We start from the raw sequence: 23143 nt of genomic DNA, 5'->3' as shown, positions 1-23143 counted from the left end.
CCAGCTTTATCAGTATCTAAATTGTTACAGAATGTTGGGATCCCTCCAGGATGAATAGATCCACATAAACCCATGTTATCTATTACAGGGAGGCCCAAACAAATGGGCTGTTATTAGTAAATTCAGATCTCCTTGTCCCATTACATCTACTTAGGCATGCAAAGATTAACAAATTGACTAAGTGAAAACAGGATAAACTTTAGGAATTTTATGGCTTGTTGGAACCCTGTCCAACATACTTGAGCAAAAGCCTTGCTCTCTGTAACAGATCTTATTTCCAAGAGAATCAGGACCTACCAGATCATTACTTGTTATGTTTAATGTTATGGTTACTTTTAATGAACCTTTGTACTATATATCCAAACAAAAGATACTTGCACACAGATTATAACCAGACGGATCCCAAACTACATTTCTCAACAAAGTCTGATATTTTACTAATAACGTAACTTGCAAAGGGAAAGCAACTGGAGTGCTGGAGTTGCTCTGAAAAATTAGGCACAAAGTGGAAGTGGCCTATCTCTGGGCACCAGGTTTAGAAAAATGTGGCCTCTGTCCTTAAAAGTTAGCTGTAATTGCAAGGTTGAAACAAATCACAGTTTTAGGTGTTTCCTGCCCCTAACTGGTTATTTATACTGTTTTTATAATTATAGGAAGATCAAACATGTGAAACATCACTAGGGTCAGGTTACAGCCTTACTCCTCAGAATTTAAAAGCATTTAGTGTTTGAAACTTCCCTCAACAATCCCATGTATTTTGCATACTTATGCTGACCACTTGCCAGTAGCAGACTAAGGGCTTGTCTACTTGAGAAAGTTTTACCATTTACACTGATGTTGATACATCAGTATAACCTCCTGTGTGGACACTCTTATCCTGGTGTAAGAGTGGCTCTTGTTTTGTTTTGTTTGTTTGTTTAGTTTAAACCCCTCCCAAGGTAACGTAAGATAAACCAAAGAAAAGGCACTCTTAGGCCGGAATAAGAGTGTCTGTGCAGAGGTTATACTGATATATTAGTGATTTAAATTTACAGTTTAGCTTATACCAGTATAGCTTTTTTGAGTAAGCAAACAAACTAACTTGAAGCTGGGTTTGTAAATTTCATCAATGGGCCAAATTCATCCACTGACTTTCATAAAACTCTTAGGCAATGTCTTGATGAGCAGAAAGAGGTACTTTCTTCCATTGTGTTAGTTTACCACGACTGTAAAGCCCTGCTTGTTATGTTGCAGACTACGTCTCTGAAGTTGTTAGCCGTTCCTGTTGTAGCTGTAGGTATTTAGTCTAAAGTGTTAGCCTTTGAATAAGCATTAAGAGGACTTTTCAATTGTTTTTGGTTAACTTGACTGCAGAAAGCAATTTTTTTGCCTATCAGACAGGGCCCTTGGAGATCCTCAGATAAAAGGGGTTATGTAAATACAAGTATTACTACTAATATGCTATATATTTTTGTAGATAATTTTCTAGCAGCAAACCAATTTGCAGTTTAAAGACAGTAAGTACATTAAGTTAAATTCCACCCTTCCTACTCGTTGCTGACTTGTCAAAGTTCTACAGAGCCCTTTTTTACTGTTAAATACTTCAGCTATATTAACAAATAAGCACAGTGTCATTCTTAATGTAATAGGATGGCATCATTTGCTTTAGAAGAGAAAAGGATAGTTATTTTCTTCTTTCTTTTTCTATGCTACCACCATCACTCACAAGCCTTCTCTCTAAGCATTTCTAATACTCATACTTCGGCTTCGGAGGATTTATCAGTAAATGTTGATAAACATTGATTTCATTGTATATATAGAAACCGATGAAAGATTATTTCCATCAATAATCAAAATTTACAGATAAGCAAAGTAATAAAAGGGCTGCTTGAAAACGTATTCAAGTTTGATTTAAGGCCATTTACTTTGTATATTTAGACACAATGTAGAGACAGTTTGTGTTTTAATGGTTAAAGCTTGAACTTTTTGATTCTCAACATCTATTATCATTAAATAATTATTGTTCCCCCCCTCATTTCCCACAACTGTGAAAAAAATGTAATAGATAAAAATTGAAAAATTACTTAATAAACATTGATATTTTCCATCAAAATTAACAAAATAAAAATCAAGTTTTATCAAGTGTAACAATATTTCACTTTACTATGGAAACTTCCAGCCAAAGATCTCGTACGTTAATTAATAGGTGCATCCTTTTAATAGCTCTGCTGTACAGTGCAGCTCCTTGTGCTCTAACCTTGTGGCTACATGATAAACAGACAGCAGTGACGGAGGGAGCAGTGCTTAGTATAGACCTGCAGAGGGAGTGCTTACCCCTGAAAGGCCAACAGGAGGATGGGTGTAAAAACCCCTGGGGTTCAATTCTGGCCTCACAGAACACTAATGTAAATTAGCAGTCCCTTCACTGACAACAGTGGAGTTAAACCAATGTAATCAAGAGGAAAACCCAGTTCAAGGAAAGAGGAGAGAAAACTGGGTTTTCTGGGGACACTGGGAATAAACACTTACATTGAAGAATCCTCCTCCTTTCCTCTGCAAGAGCATGTGAAGTGAAAGATCCTCTTCCCCAAAGGCAAACAGTCTTTCTACATTACTACATGATAGTTGTAATATTGCAAAAACACATGCAGATCTATTACTGAATATTCATTGTCCTACTTCATTGTGTCTGATTAAAAAAAGGTCTCCACTTAAGCCTCAGAACAGTAGTTTAGGAATGGAAGGCTGCAAGTCAATACAAAAATGATTTTGATTTTCCAATCTCTCTCTGTCAGCTGCTGGGAGCAGAATCTATTACTAAAGGATCTTGTCAGGGAGGTACAATAGGCCATGTTAGCATGAGCTACTTGGAAAGCGAACAGTGCTATTGCATAACACCCTGCAAACTGAGACTGTTTTTACAGAATGCTTACAGTTTAACATTAGAAGCCACTAAGTGCAACAAATTCCACATAAGGTGGCTTGTACTTTGGTACACCCTTCTCACTCGGGGCTAGCTAGAAAAAATTCCCCACTAGAGAGACCTGATACAAATAGGCTACAGTGGAAATGCTCACCCCTAAGAGCAGGTCAACTGCAGGTGCCAGACCATGACAAACCTGAGAAAGCTGGGGCCAAGATGTCTGGGCAGCTGCGTAACAAAAGTATGTAATATCAGTGAGGACTACAATGCTGCAAACACCCTGGAGAGCAATGGGAACCACAGTCGTGACTGTCCTTTCACACAATGAAATGGACACAAACTGGAGCAGCGGCTATAGAACTGCTCTTACCAAAATCACCTTGCCCAGTCCCTGAGAAGAATGAATTATTAGAATCTATTAGAACCTAGCAAGTAAAAGGGACAAGATGCGTAGATTGGAAAAGTCAGTGAGCCTGTATATACCCAAAGATCCCAGACCCACTCTCCAAATCCTGCAGCACAAAAGTAGAACAGAGTCCCTGTAGTTATAACAGACACCAGGACCAATTCTACCATGCAAGTGAGAGTGCAGATCACTCTGTCCCAGGCCCTAATTTGTTCAGCATTTCCCTTTAGGCACCTCCCTTACATCTATAAAAAACAAAGAGCAAACTTTAAAAGGGAAGGGGGAGCAGGACAAATATTAATATAGACAAAGGAATAGGACTAACAGTAAGGAATCTTCAGAGCTTTTGATTTTACAATCTGTCTATCTAAGATCACAATAGTATCTGAAAGCCTCACAGTCTTTCACATATTTATCCTCACAACATTCCTCTGTGAAGCAGGGAAGTGCCATTATCCCCATTTTACTGATGGGGGAATGGAGGCACAGGGAAACTAAGCGATTTGCCCAAGGTCACACAGGCAGACTGTGGCTGAGCAGTGAACTGAACCTAAGTGTCTCAAGTCCCAGTCTAGCTCCCTACCACTGGATCATCGTGCCTCTCTACAACTGCTTTTTCAGTGATAGAAAATGTGTGTGTATATGTATATGGCAGAAGGCAGTCCTTGTGTCACAGCGAGAGTATGCACTGAACAGCACAGCAAAGACTCTGCTAGTGCTAGTGTGAAATGGAACAAATATTTAGAGCTGAAGTTACCAATTCCAATAAATATACAGTATCTTGGAATGGTGACAGAACCAGAATTTTATTTCTTAAGATTATAAATCATATACAATCCAGGGACGAGGGAACATCTAGAGTCACTACTCTTTCTATAACATAAAAGCTCATACAGAGATTCTCCTGCAAGTTATTCTACTTACATCTCAGAAAACATTACTACATATATTTCATATACATTCACACATCCTGTGTGCTCAGTCTATTTTGTTTAATTTGTTAAATGTGCCATTTTTTCTTTTTAAGAATAGAAATTAATTTTAGGGACAGCCATCTCGAGCTCAATCAGTGAAGAAAAATACGGGATATTTATTTTAAAAGGATTTTTAACCACAAATATTTTAATGTATGTTTATCAATAAATACTTTAGAAACCAAATTTTAAAAGAATTTTAAAAGTTCTGCTTGCTTTTCAGATTGATACTGTTGGCTTAGTTTTTGCATTGTAATCAGCTTGGACTGTGAACACACTAGTCATTTTGCCTTTCTGGTTCTCTTCTCATGGACTAGCACAGTACTGCACAGCCATTGCTTTGAAAACACTGCAGGGGATATTTACATTAGAAATGAGCTCCAACCACAGTCAGATCTCCAGCCCTCCCTAAAGTTTCTGGGGAGTTAAGATCTATCTTAGCTTAAATACAACCATTTTTTTCCCCACTGACAAAAGTTTCATGACAATTTTTTTAATTAATATTGTTTTAGTGAAACTTTTCTCCCACCCGCTCTTCTACACTTAATTGTAGGGCTACTCATCACCTTTTTACATTTGCCTACTGCACTGAATTTCAGCTCATCAATTTCCCCATTTCTTCAAACATACCTCTTTGTCAGATGACTGGTTTATTTAACTCTGATGGACAGCACAATGCTGACTCCCATACTTGTGCTTTGGAAGTCGAGAATAATCAATCATAGCAATCCTTTTATTGAAAATACATTTGTTGTAGAGGCAAGCTGTACATAATTATTATGCTCAGTATGTGCTCACAGTTGAAGCATGACAGTGCATAACCACACAAACGTCTACAAGGAAACAGTCACTTTCTCCCCCCAACTTAAATTTTGTTATTTAAATACTGAAACATACAAAGATCCAACTTATTGGAAATCATTGTAATGGCTTTGATACCCACCTGAGAGCTTTGGGGACTGCTGCAACTGAAAACCACTACAATCTCTGTAATATTAATTTTGATGGAATAAATGTGCCCAAAGAGTCAAAGGGATATGACCCTGTACAACATTAAACAGTTTTAAACAAGGTTCACGGTTTGGTACCATGGAAAACACACCCTTAAAATTCTTTTAACCTTTTATTAAAGATAAGGAAAAGAAGAAAAAATAGTTAAAGCATTTGAAATGTAAAACATTAAATAAGGCTTTCTTTTTACCAACATCCCTTGTTCCTTTTCCCTGTAGCTAGAGAGTTTTTAAAAGGAAACCCCCTCTATTTAGCAGTCTTTTAGATGGTATTAAAGACAGTAATAACTGTCCTTTTTGGGGGAAAAATAAAAAGTTAGTTGTGATGGGCTGGAGTGGTTGTTAAAATCCGATCCCGTTTCCTAAAAGACAGAACCAGACAAACACACACACAAGAGGGAAGAGAAAAGAACAGCAAAAAGAGAAAATGCAACTTCTATGTCTGGTGTTAACTCTGACTTGTAGCCTCACTGCTGGAGAAACACAGGCACAGCACAGAGACTTAGCAGCCACTCTGAGACCTGGCAAACATGTACCAGCATTGGGTTGTTTAAGGCATTGCTGTTAGCTGCCTTTCTAGTCAAAGGTTCACAGCAGTGCTGCAAAATATGCAGTCTTGGCCGGCTAAGCCAGATTCTTATTAAACAGAAGGAAAAAGAAGAGGGATAGGAAAGAGAAGAAATAAGGTAGGGAAAGAAAAAGACACACAAGTTAGGGGGAGAGAGGGCAAGAGAGAGCACATGCAACTGAGCACGCACGCTGGTGGAGGTGGCAATGTCATTTGGGTTCCTCTTTCTGGTCAGGACAACACTCAGGATTAGGCCAACAAAGGCCCAGTAGTGAACCCTGAAAGATGGTGGAGGTGAAAGCCATGATGGTGAAGTTCACTCCTTCCTGTTCTCTCTTTCAGTTAGTGAAGGCCCATGTTCACCAATTTTCCTTCCAAAGTCTCTTTATTTTTTCTTTTTTAAAGGACTCCAAGAGAGAGAGATGGGTTGAATAGCCTATCACTTTGTTATTTTGTCCACCAATTAGACCTAATTTCCAACACATTAATTTTGGTCCATTAATTTCTAGTCCCACACTTCTCGTTTACTAAACATGACCATAATACAATCCTTGGGTTATATCAATAGGCCTTTTCATTTAGACTAATTTATTCTGTGCACCTCTTGCACCTTTTCCCATCAACATTTATTGTGACAAGTTATTATGACTTCTATGAACTTTTATTCACTTTCCCCACAGTTAAGCTCAAAATTGAGATAAATTTGTAGACCCAATTATCAATAAAACTCCCAGGGGCTGGTCTTTCTCTGTTCTGTACAGCACTGAGTACTCTGAGTGCTTAATAATAATGGAAAATCTGTGGGATAGTGTTTCAGTGGTAGTGTATTCAAGGTTTCCACATATTGTTCTGCAGAGAGGTGAGGTGTAACATCATGCTCCTGAGAGTCTTGTCTGCAGCAGGATTAAACCTAGGATCTCTGGCTCTCAGCGCATGAGCCTGCCTCTACTGCCTGAGCTAAAAGACACTGCTCTGTTAGCCAAGGATGCAGTAGGCTCATCAACCTCTATGTGGCCCAGCCACCACTAGAAGGGGACAGAGCACCACAATAAGTGAGTAGAGTTACAGAGCTTTGCCCCCAACCCTACTATATCCTTCATGTGGCAGCCCTGAGCCCCATACCTGGTTCCAGGACCATCTTCTCTTCCCTCTAACTCCCTGGTGGGGCCTCCGCACACTCAAGGAGGTTCCCCAGTGTAGAGGGGACTCTTCTGAAAAGTTAATGTAGCCTCAAACTGTATTGTCTTGCAGATTTACTGTCATTTGGGGTGAATTGGGCAAGGAAGAAAGGCCACAGCTCACCCTACTCCACACTCCACATTACACTCTCACTCTCACCTTCAGACCCATGGAGGGTGGGAAACGCCACAGAGCTGTATGACCTACTACTCCAACCCCCTAAATCTTCCCTGCCCCCTGCCACTGCAATGTAATTTTTGTCCTGGTTTGGGAACATAATTCCAAGAGACAGATGAGCTCACAGCACTGATAGCCAATAAGGGCGTGGTTGCTCCAAGCACTTTACGTCATCCATTATTGACTGGATGATCCCTACATTTACACAACATGGACAATTAGTGCGTCATTGGCATGAACAGAACTGTATTTTCCTGACTGCAACATTGACCTGATGCATCCACATAGTTATAAGAACAGACTGAGTATGTCAAGCAGAGGTCAGCTGCTCTCTGAAGTACAGCATTTAAAAGGAAGTCAATTCGTTCAGCATGCAATTTAGTTTTTGAGTGAAGGTGAGGTTTGTCTGTCTCTCTGGGATTTTTTCAGTGTGGGTTTAATATTTATTAGCAACTAAGAATAAGCCATTCATTCCAAATTCCATTTGATATAATACTGGATAAAACAGTTCTTAAATTTTATACTGGTTTATCATACAAAACCCAGTTCAATCTACACTTTGAGAAAAGATCATGCGGAGCCAAAGAGTTTAATATTTGCTTTGAAGAGATTGTAGGTTTAATATTTCTATACAGTATACTAACATACAGGGCAGTAGCCAATTGACAATTTTTTCATTATACACGTAAGATCAGATAACTGTGTGACACTTTACATAGCTCTTGTATGAAATACATAGCTAACTGATGCACTGTCATAAAGGTAATGTGCTCTCAATAAGGGAGCCCTTACAAATGCAGAACTCCCATTGACTTCATTAAAGTAGGGAATGCAGGATCATACCTTAAGTTCATAAAGAAGAAGAAATAATAAAGGCCACTTTTGACAGTTGATTTCTCATTTCCACACAATACAATGTCAGAGAGATGCCCCATAAAAGCAGAATTCAGAGGTTGAAAAAGAGATTAGTTTCATTTAGCACAATAGAATTTTTAGCACAAAACACCTCCTAACTGAATATTTCTTCCACCGCTTGCAGTCTTTAAGAGCAATTGTTTCTGACATTTCTGGACCATGACTGCAGCATTAGTTGAAGCTGCTGAATGCAGCAGTAATTCTTCAAAATCTGGAGGATCCAAGACTATCAGACAAAACCTGGCAGTAGTAAATTACATTGATAATATTTTATATAAGCATGAAGTGAATACTTACCACATGCAAATAGCCTGGAGTTCTGTTGCAGAGAAAAAGTCAGCTGTCGACTGAGCAACATTGAGGCCATTTTACCCTTCTTTAACCAGAAAAACCTCAAACTGGAAACAGCTCCTTATTCCAGCTGATGTTCTGGAAGAAAAAAAAAGGGCAAAACAAAATCTCTCTCTCTGTTCCATGGATCTAGTCATCATGATTACCACTTCACTCATCCAAATGGAGATGGACTTCTTGAGCCCGGATCTATACATTTTATCACTAATAAAGGCTTACAAGTCCCATGGATGCCACACCTAATCTTACAATTCAGATTAGCCAGAGAGCACATAGGTGGCCTCATTATAACATGAAACAAGATGAACAGGCCATGAGTTAACTTGGGGAAGGTGATTTCCTCTTCTCCCCCATTATTACTACAAGGTAAAAATATATATATTATTGTTACCTAGCTCTTATATAGCACTTTCATTAGTAGCTCTCAAAGCACTTAAAAATATCAGTATCATTATCCCCATGTTGCAGATGGGGTAACTGAGGTACAGGCAGAGCAAGTGACTTCCCCAGGTCACCGAGCAAACCAGTGGTGGAACAAGGAATAAACAAAGGTCTCCTAATTCCCAGTCCAGGGCCCTATCCACTAAACCACACTGCTTCCCTGTGGTAGCTTCAATTCCTGTTCGCAACTTTCAATTTGTGACCCTCGTGCTTCCAGGAACTGCAAATGCCAGGCAGGATATAAGATCCCCTTTAGGTTATGAACTAAAGTCCAGCATCTGACAATAAAAGGCACATTTTGCACAAAAGATCACCTTTCATTTTACTTTCTCTCTCTAGCATGCTTTGTTGTGTATGTGATGGAACAGCATTGACGAGGGCTTCAAAAATAGTTACAAGTCTGTGACTCTTAAAGAGATTTGTCATTTAGATTCATCATAAATTATGGGAAGTGGCCGTGACTTTTTTTTCTTTTTGACTCCACACAATAAAAAATGTCCAGAGACATTCTGCAAAAGAAGCTATAAAGCCAACAAGAAGGAAAGGGCTAAGTATCAGGAAGTGTGTGTGTGTGAGGGAAGAGGGGAACAAATCCCATGAAAACATTCAGTATCTTCTACAGATAGTTCATTGACTACTAATCAATATTATGGGCCAAATTCCATCACCAAAACCATGGGTGCAGTGCATAGGTATCCTGGGGAAGACATTGCAATTTAAGTAACCTTACGAAGTCACGACTTGGATCTGAACTGTAACATGGCTGTTTCTTTACTCTGAATTATCTACAGCAATGGGAATAGAGTCTAGCTGAGCTGTTATCCCCATTCATGACTGTAGGCAATGGATTTAGTTTTACTGCCATACCACACTGCATATCTACTTTCTTTCTACTATCACCCCTAGCCTTAGGTCTCTTCCAGCATCATTGCCTTTCACATATCTCCCTTCTCACTAAATCTCTGAGTTATCAGCTGTTTCCCCCTGAACAGATTAGCTCATATTTTTGCTGCTAGAATCTTATTTTATGGGATGTTTAAAATTACATTTTGAAAGGGCATTAGCTTTATGTAAAAACTCCTTGAATACAACAGAAAATTATTATTTTAACAAGTTAAGTAGCTCACCTGCTTGACAGCTGTTTTACAAAGTTTTACTATTTTGCAGCCTGAGATTGGAATATATCATAGAAATGTAGGGCTGGAAGGGACCTCAAAAGGTCATCTAATCCATCCCCCCACACTGAGACAAGTTTAAGTATACCTAGACCATTTCCGACAGGTATTTGCCTAAAATGTTCTTAAAAACCTCAATTGACAGGGATTCTGCAGTCTCCCTTGGTAACCTGTTCCACAACTTAAATATCCTTTATCACATAGTAAAGAAAACCAACTCCCTTTCTACTTCCATTATGCATAGTTCTTCTCACAAAGTCATGTCTTTTAAACTGATTGGTACATTTGCCTAAATGCCCATTAAGTTGTTGCCATTCATGAATCTTGTCTGCACTTACGGTTTTTCTTCTAATTTCCCAATAGTGTTAGCACTATTTGTGCAAGCAATGTCTGGAGAACTAGTGCAAACAAGAATCATGTGTTTCCACTGCATCCACCGAGATCACAGATTACTGACACAAGGATAGTACACCTGAGTCTGTCTTCACTAGCACTCATAGTGCCAGCGGAGCTTAACAATGGGAAGTTGAACGTAAGCACTAATGTGGACACATCCTTAGTGGTCAAGCCACCACATTTCTCAGTTTTTCTGGCACTAGAACTGGGAGGGAAGAATACTGCATCTTCCAAGAAAAAGCCCACAGAAAAATATTTCTTGACAGATTTATGAAAAACAAAATATTTCACATTTCACTCCAGTTTTTTGCATTTCTCTGCTAACGGCACAAGGTAAATTTTGTAGGTAAAAAATGCTTTTTTGTTTTAGCAAAAATGTCTCCATTCCATTTTATAAAATGTAGTTTTCACTTATGAAAACAACTCTTTCCAATAATGGGAGCACACTTTTACAAAATATTGTGAATTAATGAGTTCTTCATCGGAGGATAAGAGTTACATTCTGCACGAGATTCAATTTTGCAAATGCTTTGTGTGTATGGGGAGGAGGGGGAAGTAAACCAAAGGAAAGTGAAAACTGGTAATTTTATAGTTTGTTAACCGAATCAATAACTTCATATAAAGCAAGGTGGAACAAGACAGCAAAATGCCAAGTCAAGTTAGCATGACCTGGATTGGGTCAAAGACAGATTTACAAACCTAACTTCTGCAACAATATCTTTACACAAGACAAACAACTGTTCCACCTCTGGCTGTGAACTCATCACCATTCATAAACTAAGATCAGGCTTAACATACTCGCCATCATCACACAACAGTATTCATTTACAATTGTATATACTTTCTATCTCAGCATTGCTAGTAAATTCTAGTGACACCTTTGCATGGCTGTGAAATACCAGACTTCAAAGTTGTGTTTAACAGCAAAGCTGTGACTGACTCAGGACTGAATCATGTCCATCCTGAACTTCAGGCAGATAGAATTTGATGGAAGAAAGAGGAAAAAAGGCTATGGAAGGTTGATTTTTTTTTTTTTTTTTTAATTGCTGCTGTGTTGAAGCTGCTTCAGCCTTAGAGAATGTAATCTAGGGAGGTGAGTCAGCATGCAGACCAGCCAGTCAAAGGAACAGGATAAGTAACTTAGTAACATCACCCTGAGTGTGTATTGTGAATATGTATGTATGTGTGCGCGGACGCGCGCGCGCGCGCACACACACACACACACACACACACACACACAGTCATATTCTTCTGGCAGAGAAAGTGAATATTATTTTAAACCAGACCTCAGCATAATTTACTCTATAAGGCATGTAATTTAAAGGCCTGGGTTTTTATTTAGTTGTTTATATTTGGTTTATTTGTTTTAAACACATACACTCAGTGTAGCACTGGAAATACTCTGCATTTTATTAAAACACACCCTGCAAGACATGTCTACAATGAAGCTCAGAGAATCTGTATCTGAAACCACTGTTCAGAATAAGTTCCAGAGTAAGAGGTGAAACACACATATTTCAAGAATGAGAGAGAGAAGACATCATTGCTGCTGATTGCAGTCTTCTAGCTCATTCTTCCTGTTTAAGACACAGGAGCCTGCTTTAAATTCATGGGGGCAGATTCAGCTCTCTCTCAACTGCTGAAAAACCATTTAACCAGGAACAATGAAGTGGTTTAGAAAATTGCAGCACAAGCTGTGCAGTGCAATTACCCCAAAGATCTCCACAACAATTTGGGGAGAATGGGCGCTTTCCTTAGTTATGCTTTTTGTTGGTTGCCCTCAGTTGCAAAACCTTGACTTTGCTAGGCAGGCACGGCAGTAATGCCACCATGCTAGGAATTAGCTGTTCATACCCCTAGATACTCTGAACCTCACTCTCACTGTTCACTTACTTCCAAACTAGCAAGAAAAGGGTTTTTTTGATTTCATGAAGCCAATTTACTGCTGGTGAAAGGTGCAAGACTGACAGCCCTAGGGACTACAGTTCTGTAATTACCCATCCACCTGGTTCCAAGCAGGCAGCAACAGTGCAAACTTCTCTACACTGTTCCATCTGCAAGCCTAACGGCAGAACTGGAAATACAACCTCTAAAAGCCAAAGAGTAGTTCCATTTCCAAGCACATGTGCCAGTTTGGATAATTTGCAAAATAGACATTTAACTCAAAAGCTGAGATGAGTAGTTCATTTCACAATTCAGTACACTGTTGTCAAGTGATATTTTATTTTTAAAAAGTGGGGGCAAAGTGAGCAAAAAGGCCTGATCTATGCTAGAAAATTAGGATAGCATAACTATGTCACTTAGGGGTATGAAAAATCCACACCCCTAAGCAGCATCAGTTAAACCGACTTTAGTTCCTGTGTAAACAGCACTAAATCCACGGAAGAATTCTTCCATCGACCTAGCTGCTGCCTCTTGGGAGATGGATTACCCAGCTGATGGGAGAATCCCTCCCACAGGCATAGGTAGCATCTACACTGAGTCCTACAGTGGTGCAGCTGTGCTGCTGTAGCATTTTAAGTGTTGACAAGCCCCAAGTCAGCTAACTGCTCCTGATCCTGGAGCCAAAACAAAAGCCACTTTTCACAGCAAGAAGGGACAATAATAAGGAGCTGGGCAAATATTGCAAAAAAGGATTCACAGATACTGTTCTGAATAAACACTGAATTTGCTACGATGATATATACAAACCTTTTTAATAGTTCTTCGCAAGAATATTCATGGTAAGACAAAGTGTCCGAAATAGCGTACAAATATGTACATACAAGCATTCACACTGCAAATAAATATCACTATCTCCTAGATAGGGATGTGGCACTTATCAGGGCGGTTCTCTCAACCCACAGACACAATAATCCAAAAGGTGAGAGATGCAAATGTGTCACCTCAATGCATCCTTTGTAAAATAGAGAGTGCATCTGGGTGCAAAAAAGAATTACTTGTCTGAATGTCAGTAAAAAAAAAAACAAAAAAACCTTAACATTAAGTCTGCAAAAGAGCCCATGTATCTCTCTTTAGAGCATGAGGATCCGGTTGTTTACAAAGCTAGGGTCCATATATGTAGCTAAATGTAATACGCTCTCTCTTGCAATAAAGAGAAGAGTGAAAATTTAAAAAGCATCCCAACTCTTCCTTGGTCTTTTTATCTCCTGCTGACTCTCCCCTTCCTCTTTTCTCTCTTCCCCATCCTAACCTTCCCCAAAAAGCATAAAAGCCCCCCGGTGAATTAAAGCAGACTTCTCTCCTGTTTGTAGATGTTAGGTAACATCACCATCATATTTAATCATGAACAAATAATATTGGAGAAAACAGCTCACCAAGAGCCCAGAGGCAGAACTATTTCTGCTCATTTCACAAACAGCTGGGGGAGGAGGGAGGTAGTGGAGCAGGTTTCAGCTCTTAGAATAAATTACTTGTTCAGTTAGCTCTAGCCATTGTCATGTTCTTCCCCAGGATTTATTTGAGCAAGGGTGGGCGAACCCAAGGACTTCCTGCCAGCTACATCAGAGGCTACTTACATAGCACCTGATATTCCAGGGCTTCAAAGTGCATAGCAGTCAATAAGCATCATGTGAAGTAGGTTATATACTATTTCATTGGTGAATAGGAAGCAACATGACAATCTTCACACGTTATTGGTTACCCTTGTTACATGTTATTGATTTACATAGCAAATGTCATTAAAGGCAGCCAGACATCGATTGGTCAATCTTCCGGTATGATTAGCAATGTGAAATCAGTTAAGAGTCCTTGTGCGGGACAGCATCAAAGAACATGGATAAGTGCTGTGTATGTACCAACTTAATGTGGAAGGTCTGTCACGTGTGTGACAATCTTTCAAGAGTTCTTAAGGAGAATGACACTGATGATATTGCTCTACAAGAAACTCATACTGCAGACTATAAGCAAGCTGTAAGATAAAATTCATGGTTATGATCATTGCCACCGTGAATGATACGAAGTATGGCCTCACCATGTACATCATGCATGGTCTTAAAGATGTCTGTCCTGGAGGAAACCTGGATGTTCATTATGGCCAGTTGTCCAATTCTTATCTCAGCAATAGATATTCTCGTGGTAACTTGTAAGTTAATGGAGAGGGTTTTATTGGCCTATCTTACCCCATCTTTGAAGTCATTCTACCAAAGGAACAGGCTAGTTTTGGATTGGGACGAAGTTGCTGCAACCAGGTTCTCACCACTACTAGTTATATTGAGGGTGGCTTCCAGCAGAATCTATTAATCAAAACAGCGTTGACTGATTTATCCACTTCCTGTGACACAGTAGGGAGATGTGGGCCATTGCTCAAGGCATTAAAGGTCATCAATGCCATAGTCCTGTGTGACTCTTGGCCATAATATTGAGCAAATGAAGCTACAGTGTCCTTTTGAATGGGCAGATGAGCAAAGCACATGCCCTCTGTGGTGGTTTACCTCAAGGATCTGTGTATAATACCTTTATTAACGTTTTACCTGACACAATTCTGCATATGTTCATTTATGCTGATAGCTTTGCTCTTGCAATGCCAGGCAAAGACCTCACTGCTATTGGTGACATCCTCTCCACCAACCTCAGGATAACATAGGAGTACTTTCAGTATTGGAAGCTCTGCCCCAACGCCACCAAAAATCATACAAAGGTATATAAAATAGGAGGTGGCTTTTAGGGTTTTTTTTTTAACCATCATCTTTAAAAAAAATTAACTGATATGAAATGTAACAAAGGTGAAAGCTTTCACACTGAATATTCAAAGTGCAGGGAGTTGCAGGAATGTGATAACCAAAGGCCAAGATAAGGTTTCCTGAAAACCCACATTAAAGGAAGTAGGAAAATGCTATCAAACGGAAGTAGCATTGAGCTAGTGCAACATACCTTCCCTGTGTCATCCATGTGAGCTCAGTGCATTCAAGGAGATTATATATACTTCCAGGCGGAGGACTGGCTGGCACTCCTTTAGTACCACTCCACCAAGCAATCCATAGTAAGGTAACAAGACAGCCTGGGCAGAGCTAAGGTGACAGCTATTACTTGCAGAGAAGGTACACAAGAGGGGAAAAACACATAAAGGTAACAGCAGAAACTGGCAATGGGAAAAGGAAAGCCACACACCAATTACATTTGGCAACCAGATATTGTTTTGTGCCAACCAACTCCCAATTATGCAGGCTTGGGGGGGCGGGGTTCAGTCTCACAACTGACTTCATGGCAGTTCTAGAGCCTTGGACTTCAATGGCAAGTATATATCAAACAGAGCTAATCATGAATAGACTATAGCACCAACTCAATTATCAGGATTATTACAGCAACTGAGCCATGCTCAGTGGAAGGATTCTGCTCAGCGTTGCTGGGTTCCTGGTGTGACAGTCCACAGCATATCAGAGGGATTTCTTCAAGGCCTCTCAGCATTTAGAAAGAGGGAGACACACTTATTTGACAAAGTTTCACAGGAGTAGTCAGAAAGCCAGCACAAAAAAGGAACACCAGTGCATGGAGAGTTCTACACTGAACCGCACAGTTCACCAGAAGCATTATCACCAGCATTATTAATAATGTAATGAGCAATGCATGCATTCTCACAAGGTACATCACACTGCAGTTGGGAGGCATGCTTCCCAACTCAGGCAAACAGACAAATACTAGCTCTACTCCAGCTAGCACACTAAAAACAGCAGTGTAACCGTGGGTAGCAGAGGCAGCAGCTTTGGCTAGCCCAGGGGTTCCAGGGAAGTTTGTACTCAGGCAGCCAGCCCGAACTGCTGCCCTTGATACCATTTTAGCCATGGATATATTTTGCCCACTGATATTTGTTTTTGACTATTTATTCCTCTAATAGTCTAAAAGGTTCTCTGTAGAACAAGACATAATTGGGAACTCCACAATTGCCTTTGAGCTCTCAGGGACACAGGTTGTCATAGTTACAAACAAGCCTGAGTTTTTGTTCTTCCTATGTGCTTGTTCACTTTCATTTTATTGACACTACTAGGATCGAACACTCCATCCCACCCCCGCCCTGCAAGATGATTACTGTTCAGAAAATAAGTGGGCCAGTTTTGCTTTTCCCAGTCTTGACAGTGAGCAGCAGCAGATTTACACATGATAGCATGAGCCCTGTTTAACAGGCTGGCTTTTTGCAAATCTACCTTCCACCATTATACATCCAGTTAGCACTAAAATAAACAAATCTTAGGGTTGGAAGCAGCAGCAGCAAAAGCCAAAGCTTGATCTTTGCACTGAAAAATGTAGAAGCCACAATAATATTTGCATTTAATGTTCCAAGCACTGTACATTGATCTTCATAATAGCCCTGAGAGATATGTCAGTAAGTATTATGAGCCATATTCTACAAATGGCAAAAATCACCAAATGATTTGACCAAGGCAGAGCTAAGATCTGAACTGAGGACCTCCTACTCCTAACTCTGGGGTCATCCCTTCAGTTCATATGCTTTTAGACTTTCCATCCTGTCTCAAGCTCACTTTCAGTTGAAAAGATAGTCATTACACTCATGTAGCATGGGCCTCCTTTTTGGATGAGGATTCCAACTGATTGCATGGACGTGACTATAACCTCACCTTTGCTTTCAAAAGAATTCTCTGCTAGAGATACATGATGTCCAGTGAACAGAAAAACAGGTATGGAACAGTTTGCAATTATGTCACTCTTGGGTGCACAGAGCAGCATTCACCTTGCCTTCTTTTGGCAGCACACCAACCATCTGCAAAATTTTGGGAAGAGCTGATTTATTCTTTTAGTAGTGAGAGAAAAGTGTTGTCACAGAGCAGAAAGCAATGGGGGTCAAAAGTTTTAGATCCACCTGTTCAAAGTTGGTGAGGGGGATGGGGTATCTCAGTAGTACTGAGAGGAAGTAAAAGAAAATTTGGGGGTGGGTGAACAGTTGCTGGAATCTAGGATTACCCTACCCTCCACTCCCATCCACACACAAAACCCTCTCACTTGAGTGCAATGGTGCTTTAAGACCGGGCCAGCTGGGGATATAGATTAGATTTTGGAAGCCATTTTCACCTGGGCTCGTAATCCACCCACTCTGCAGTGAGGATGCTGGCTAAATCACTCAAATGTTGATAGTCCTCCAATGCCTTCCCGGAATCCCTCTCCCACACCCCCATGTGCCCGGAAGCATGGAATAGCTCTCCCACAATTCACTGGGAAACAATCATAGAATGGCTCAGCTTACTAGAGCATAAAGAACCTATGATGTGCTCCCAGCAATCCTAGTGACTCACTGGGGAACATAGCAACAGTGATGTGGTAGGGCTTTGCACTGTGGCTGTTCACACCTGCACAAGGCCAATCCCCCAATACTCAGACTAACCCTACGAAGGCTTTTGATCTCGTCAGCAAAAAAAGTCTTTTCAACTGCTAAGAGACTTGGTTGTATCCCATTCTCCTCAGTCTGATTCAATCCTTCCCAGTGCCATGAAGGCCACAGTTCAGTATTATCGTGACCAGTCTGACAGCTTTGAAGTTGCAGTGGTGTCAACCAGTAATGTGTTTTGGCACCGACACTCTTCTTCAATATATTCTTCTCTGGGCTGCTTTGTCATGCTTTCTCACCTAGCACCAGGGTCGTACATCACCATATGTGATCAGATGGAAAACTCTTCAACTTTACACATCTAAGAGCAAAAAGCAAAGTAAAACTCCTGCTGATAAGAGAACTTCTTTTCACCAATGATGCAGTACTTGTCGCACATGGAGGAGTTCCAGCAACTTTGCAATAACTTTGCTTTAGAGTTTGTGATGAATTTCGACTAACCATGACTCTAAAGAAGACAATGATTATGGCACGAGATTTGTCAACTGCATCAGAATAGCTAGCTCCACACTAGAAGTTGGGCATAAGTCCTGCTATCCAGGATCAACTGTGGATAACTTATCTCTAGATGGCAAGCTTAAAGGCAGAGAAAGGCAGCTACCCCATTTGACCAATTCACCAAGGCATATGGGAAACAATACTGAACATCAAGATATGGGTCGACCAGACATGCATTCTGAGCATGCTGCTATATGGTAGCAAGACCTAGACCACTTACTTACAGGCATGAGAGAAGGCTAAACACTTTCCACACTCGCTGTCTTTGTTTTATTCTACATATCAAGTGGGAAACCAGAGTTCCTGACACCGAAGTACTTGAGAAAGCAAAACTGTCAACTCTAATTTTATTCTCCAACGCTGACGTTTCTGTTGGCTTGGTCATATGTACCAGATGGATGTATTCCAAAGGATCTCTTGTATGGAGAACTTGTGGAAGTTTCAAGGCCACTGGGCTGATTTAGGCTTAGATTCAAGGACATCTGCAAGCGGGACTTGAAAACTTTTAACATCAACACTGCAAGCTGGGAAGATGCAACTAGCAACAGGCCTCACCCCCAGAGCTGCGCTGCACCAGGGAGTCAAAGAGGCTGAAGAGAGCTGGTTAAGAGAGAAGAAAAAGAATGCATCAAGGGCTACTAGCACAGCTCTGGCCCTGCATTTTATGCCTTACATTATTTGTGGCAAAAACTGTTGCTTGAGAATTGGACTTTTTAGCCACTTGCGATGCTGCGCATAACATGCAGTAACTGAACTTGCTCTGGTGATTACACCTTGGTCTTTCAAGGCAGACAGCTGCCATATACCCCCTTGTATCACCCTGAACGATCCCTTGGTTTTCTTGGTGCTTCAACTATTTGACATCAATTATGTCTCCACCATGCTCCATATCTGTTTAGCCAGAATACTGTAGCAAAAGTGGTAAAGATATGAAATTTCATTGAAATAAATGTGACATGGTACTCCCAACAGAACAGTAAAACAAGTCATATAACCCCTCCATATTCATTCTAAATGAGGCCGCTCAAGTCCAGTTCAATAGCAGGCCATACCAGCTGACAGAAATTAGATATGCACTGGATCACTTCCTACTGTTCTACCTGTGACTCACTGTTGCATGTGGAGTTGGGTCCCCTCTGATCCTAGTGCCCTCATCCAAAGATTCTCCCTTAATATATCCCTGAGTGAAGGGGTGGTGATTTTGAAACAAAGGTCTGAACAAAACTACTCCATGATCACCAGCCCAAAGAGCCATCAGATGGTAACAACTTTTCATTTCTCAAATCTTGAAATAAATGACAGATATGATACAATTAACCACTCGTGAGGACAATTTCACTACTTTCTCCTCTTTGGAACATGGTACACTCTTCCTAAAGGAAACATTGGAGAATTAGAGTACAGGTCTAAACCTGTATTGGAACAGAATGGTCAAATAAAGTGCAGCTACATCTGTGGGAGGCATGTTCGAGGGTGCAATATATTAACTTGGTTACTAATCTGCATGTACAAATCCTAACTCTCAAGTACTTCTTTAAACCATAGGAATAGCCAACCTAGTTTTCAAAGGATTTAAACAAACAAACACGCCATAATAACAGACACATAACTTTTAGATTAATTGCCCCAAAATTATTTCCAAGCTCCCAGAATGCTAAACCTAAAATAAAGGTTTATTTGGTCAAACCTTATCTGTATTTGCTCATTCCAACCTAACATCCCACCTAAGCTTTCTAAGAGATCATGAAACTAATTGGATAAGAATTGTCAAATGAAACTGATTCTAAAAATGTCATTCATTCTTCTGTTTCCTGAACACATAAAGGAGCCTTCAGAGAACTAATCATACAAAAGAAAAAATGAAAAAACATCCCACACATTATGGTGGAAGGATTAGAAATGTGAGACAGCTCTAGCTTCCTCAAGGTGACCCTCATTTCATTGAAGGAACAGGAGAGCAAATCGTGACTATAAGGTGATTAGGAAACATTTTAAAAAATAATTACACACACATAAAGACATCTTTTAATATCTATATAATACATACATACACATCTTTAAATAACTGATTTTCTTCTTAGTATTTAAACCCTTTGATCTGTCATTATATAAAAATAATTCAAAGTATTATCAAAATAGATATGGTAATTCCTCAAAACAAAACAAACAAAGTTCATAAAACTTACATTGCTTGGATGAAAATATGGAAGTTTAAAGGGTACTTCCCTTTTATTCCCTTTAAAACGGGCAGCTGTTGACTGCGTTATTGAGAAATATCATTGATGTCAGCTCCCTTCAGTAATTGTCATAAGACCAAAGATCAATCAGGGGGAAAAAAATCTAGCAGTAACTCTACAGTTCAACTGAGAGGAAAAAATAGCCACCTATTTTAATGAATCTAGCTCTTGCAAATTGCCTGTGCTCAACCAAACCCAGGGTGAGGCTGGGGGGGGAAGATAGCCAATTCAGTTCAAACCAAGGCCATATGACTGCATAGATTGGTATGTGCTTTGTCACTTTACACATAGGCATAGCATCTTAGCTCACATCTGTTTAATATCCAAAATCATCTTGATGCATTCTCTTGTCCAAAAATAAATTAGTGACAGATCCAGAACTGGAATATATTTGTTTCTAATGAACCCCTAGTTTCCAAATACTTTATCTTCCTTATAACTGTGGGATTAAAAACAACATGTCTCTCTAAAGATTAGCTCTGTAATACATTGTTTGTGCTCTGTTTTATAATGTCACAGCTGTCATAACAGGGAATATGATTCCTACAAAATATCTAGTCTATTTGTTTCCTTAATAACTGCATGGTGAGCATGCATGTGTGAGTGCATGTATGTGTATGTGAACACATATAATTAGTAATCACGATGCACTGTTATATCATCTTAGTGTGCATTCATTCTCTGAACTGTGACGTTAAAGAGAAGTACATATGCACACACAATAAAAGCAGTGACTATGTAGTAAAAGTGACAAAAACCTAGAGCTGGCTGTTCTGCTAGTTGCACTGAGCAACACAGCAGACTTGAGCACCACTGATGGGTTGCCATGGCTGCAAGAGGGCAGGAGAGGAAAACAAGAGGAAAGAAGAACCAGTGTGCAGTAAAACGCTGAGCTATTTCAGTTTTAAATCACTGTGACAGCACTTCAGCTGAGCTATTATATGGTTGCTGTGGTAACAAATGGGAGAAAAAAAATCACAGAGGAAATCTGTAATTATTACAAGTGAGATAGTGACTTACCCAGTTCAGTAATCAGCACATTACAATGATTCCAGCTGCCATGAACACCTAACCACTGTGGAATAATGCAGGATCATCGAGCCATACCTGCTGCAGTGCCAGGCCAGAATGAAATGCAAGCAAGATCTGGTCTTGGTTGCTTCACACTGTCTCAGCATGAGGGTTTTTTAACAGCTCTAGGTAACCAAGTCCAGCTGCTTTGCATTAATGGATTTAGACACATGCTAAGTTAGAAGGAAAGAAAACCAAGGAGCTGGATTCAAGAAGGAAGAGGAACACTGGGATTGTGCCATTTTCCCAGTTGATTGGATATACACATGGGATTAAGAGGGATTTGGGACGGGACACAAAAGTGGAAAAGCACCAGCTATTTAGATTATAAAAGACAAATTATGATGATACTGCTGACAGCAGTACAGACTCATGCAATGAGCACAGGACTGGGTCTGTGGAAGTTCCCAATTATAACTCCAGCTCAGATACCACTTTGCATTGTAATCATGTGCACATGATCTAATCCTGCAGCCACCTTTCCCCCTAACATGGCAGGAATACCATTATCGCTTACCTAGCTCAAAAGGGTGTACTGATGATTAACATCTATATTGTAACGTGCTCAGATACAATAATGATGAAGGCCATATAGGCATCGTGGTAGATGAAACCCACTATATAGTCAATATATATTTTAATATTAAACTTATATGTTTGTATAATACACACACTTTACACATATGAAGGTAATGTCCATGTCATAGATTAAATTATATACCCATGCATGATTTAAACATCATTACACTGTTCTTTAATTCCCTCTTCAAGCCCTCCTGTAATAAATGACCAACTGATAATGTCCAGACTCACTGCCAGTAGGAATTGTGATACCTATAAGGAAGAGAACCCTCTTCTGCACAGAGTCAGGGGAGGCTACTGCTCCCTTCTCTTTGGCCATGCAACCATTGACTGGGACCTCAAGAGGCAACACAGAGGGAGGTCGTACAGATCTCTGCTGTGTTGCCTATGCCACGTGAAAGTCTAAAAACATTGAGCAAGACATGGTAAATGGATCAGCCTGTGCTCCACTCAAGGAAATCTGTGAAGGGGTATCCACAGACAGGAAAAGCAGATAGTGGTGATATCACAGGAGTAACATGCCACTGCATCCCTCCAAACAAATCACTGGAAAGTGATCCAACCTAGTGTGTGTGTGTGTGTGTGTCTGCGTGCACGCATTGCACATATAGATTTCCTTTTACATCATAGTATAACATTTAAGGTGTACCACATCTAGGAATCTTTGACTACTTGCTGTTCAGCTGTCTTTGGCAATAATCTCTGTACTTTAAATACAAATCTTTATTTCACATACCTAGCAAGGTTTTTTTTAAAATGAACAACAAATATGTTTCAAAAAAAAAGAAAAAAGAAAAGAACTGTCCCTTGCTATTGCACCTGTTTTATTCTGAGCTAAATTTTTCACTGATGAATAATTCCAGTGATTATGCACAATTTGGTTCAATGTGTCTTTGTTCAACAGTGTATGGAATTAAGAAGTCTA

At 39.9% G+C, this 23143-nt stretch overlaps 1 protein-coding gene across 4 annotated transcripts in view; it reads right to left on the bottom strand.

Moving 5' to 3' along the window:
* Positions 1–23143, bottom strand: part of ABAT (4-aminobutyrate aminotransferase) — a 124403-nt gene that overhangs the window by 62442 nt on the left and 38818 nt on the right. For all 4 annotated transcript variants that reach the window (XM_067551276.1, XM_067551279.1, XM_067551277.1 and 1 more), the window contains one exon: positions 8429–8560. In XM_067551276.1, coding sequence (XP_067407377.1) covers positions 8429–8498 — 70 coding nt within the window. In that variant the 5' untranslated portion in view covers positions 8499–8560. The remainder of the gene's footprint in view (positions 1–8428; positions 8561–23143) is intronic.

The sequence above is a fragment of the Emydura macquarii genome, unplaced genomic scaffold, assembly GCF_026122565.2.
Source record: "Emydura macquarii macquarii isolate MOO-44397 ecotype Brisbane River unplaced genomic scaffold, CSIRO-AGI_Emac_v2 contig_1348, whole genome shotgun sequence".
In the NCBI taxonomy this organism is placed as follows: domain Eukaryota; kingdom Metazoa; phylum Chordata; order Testudines; family Chelidae; genus Emydura; species Emydura macquarii.
Note: the sequence above shows the minus strand (reverse complement) of the source record. Positions and strands in the feature narration are given on the sequence as shown.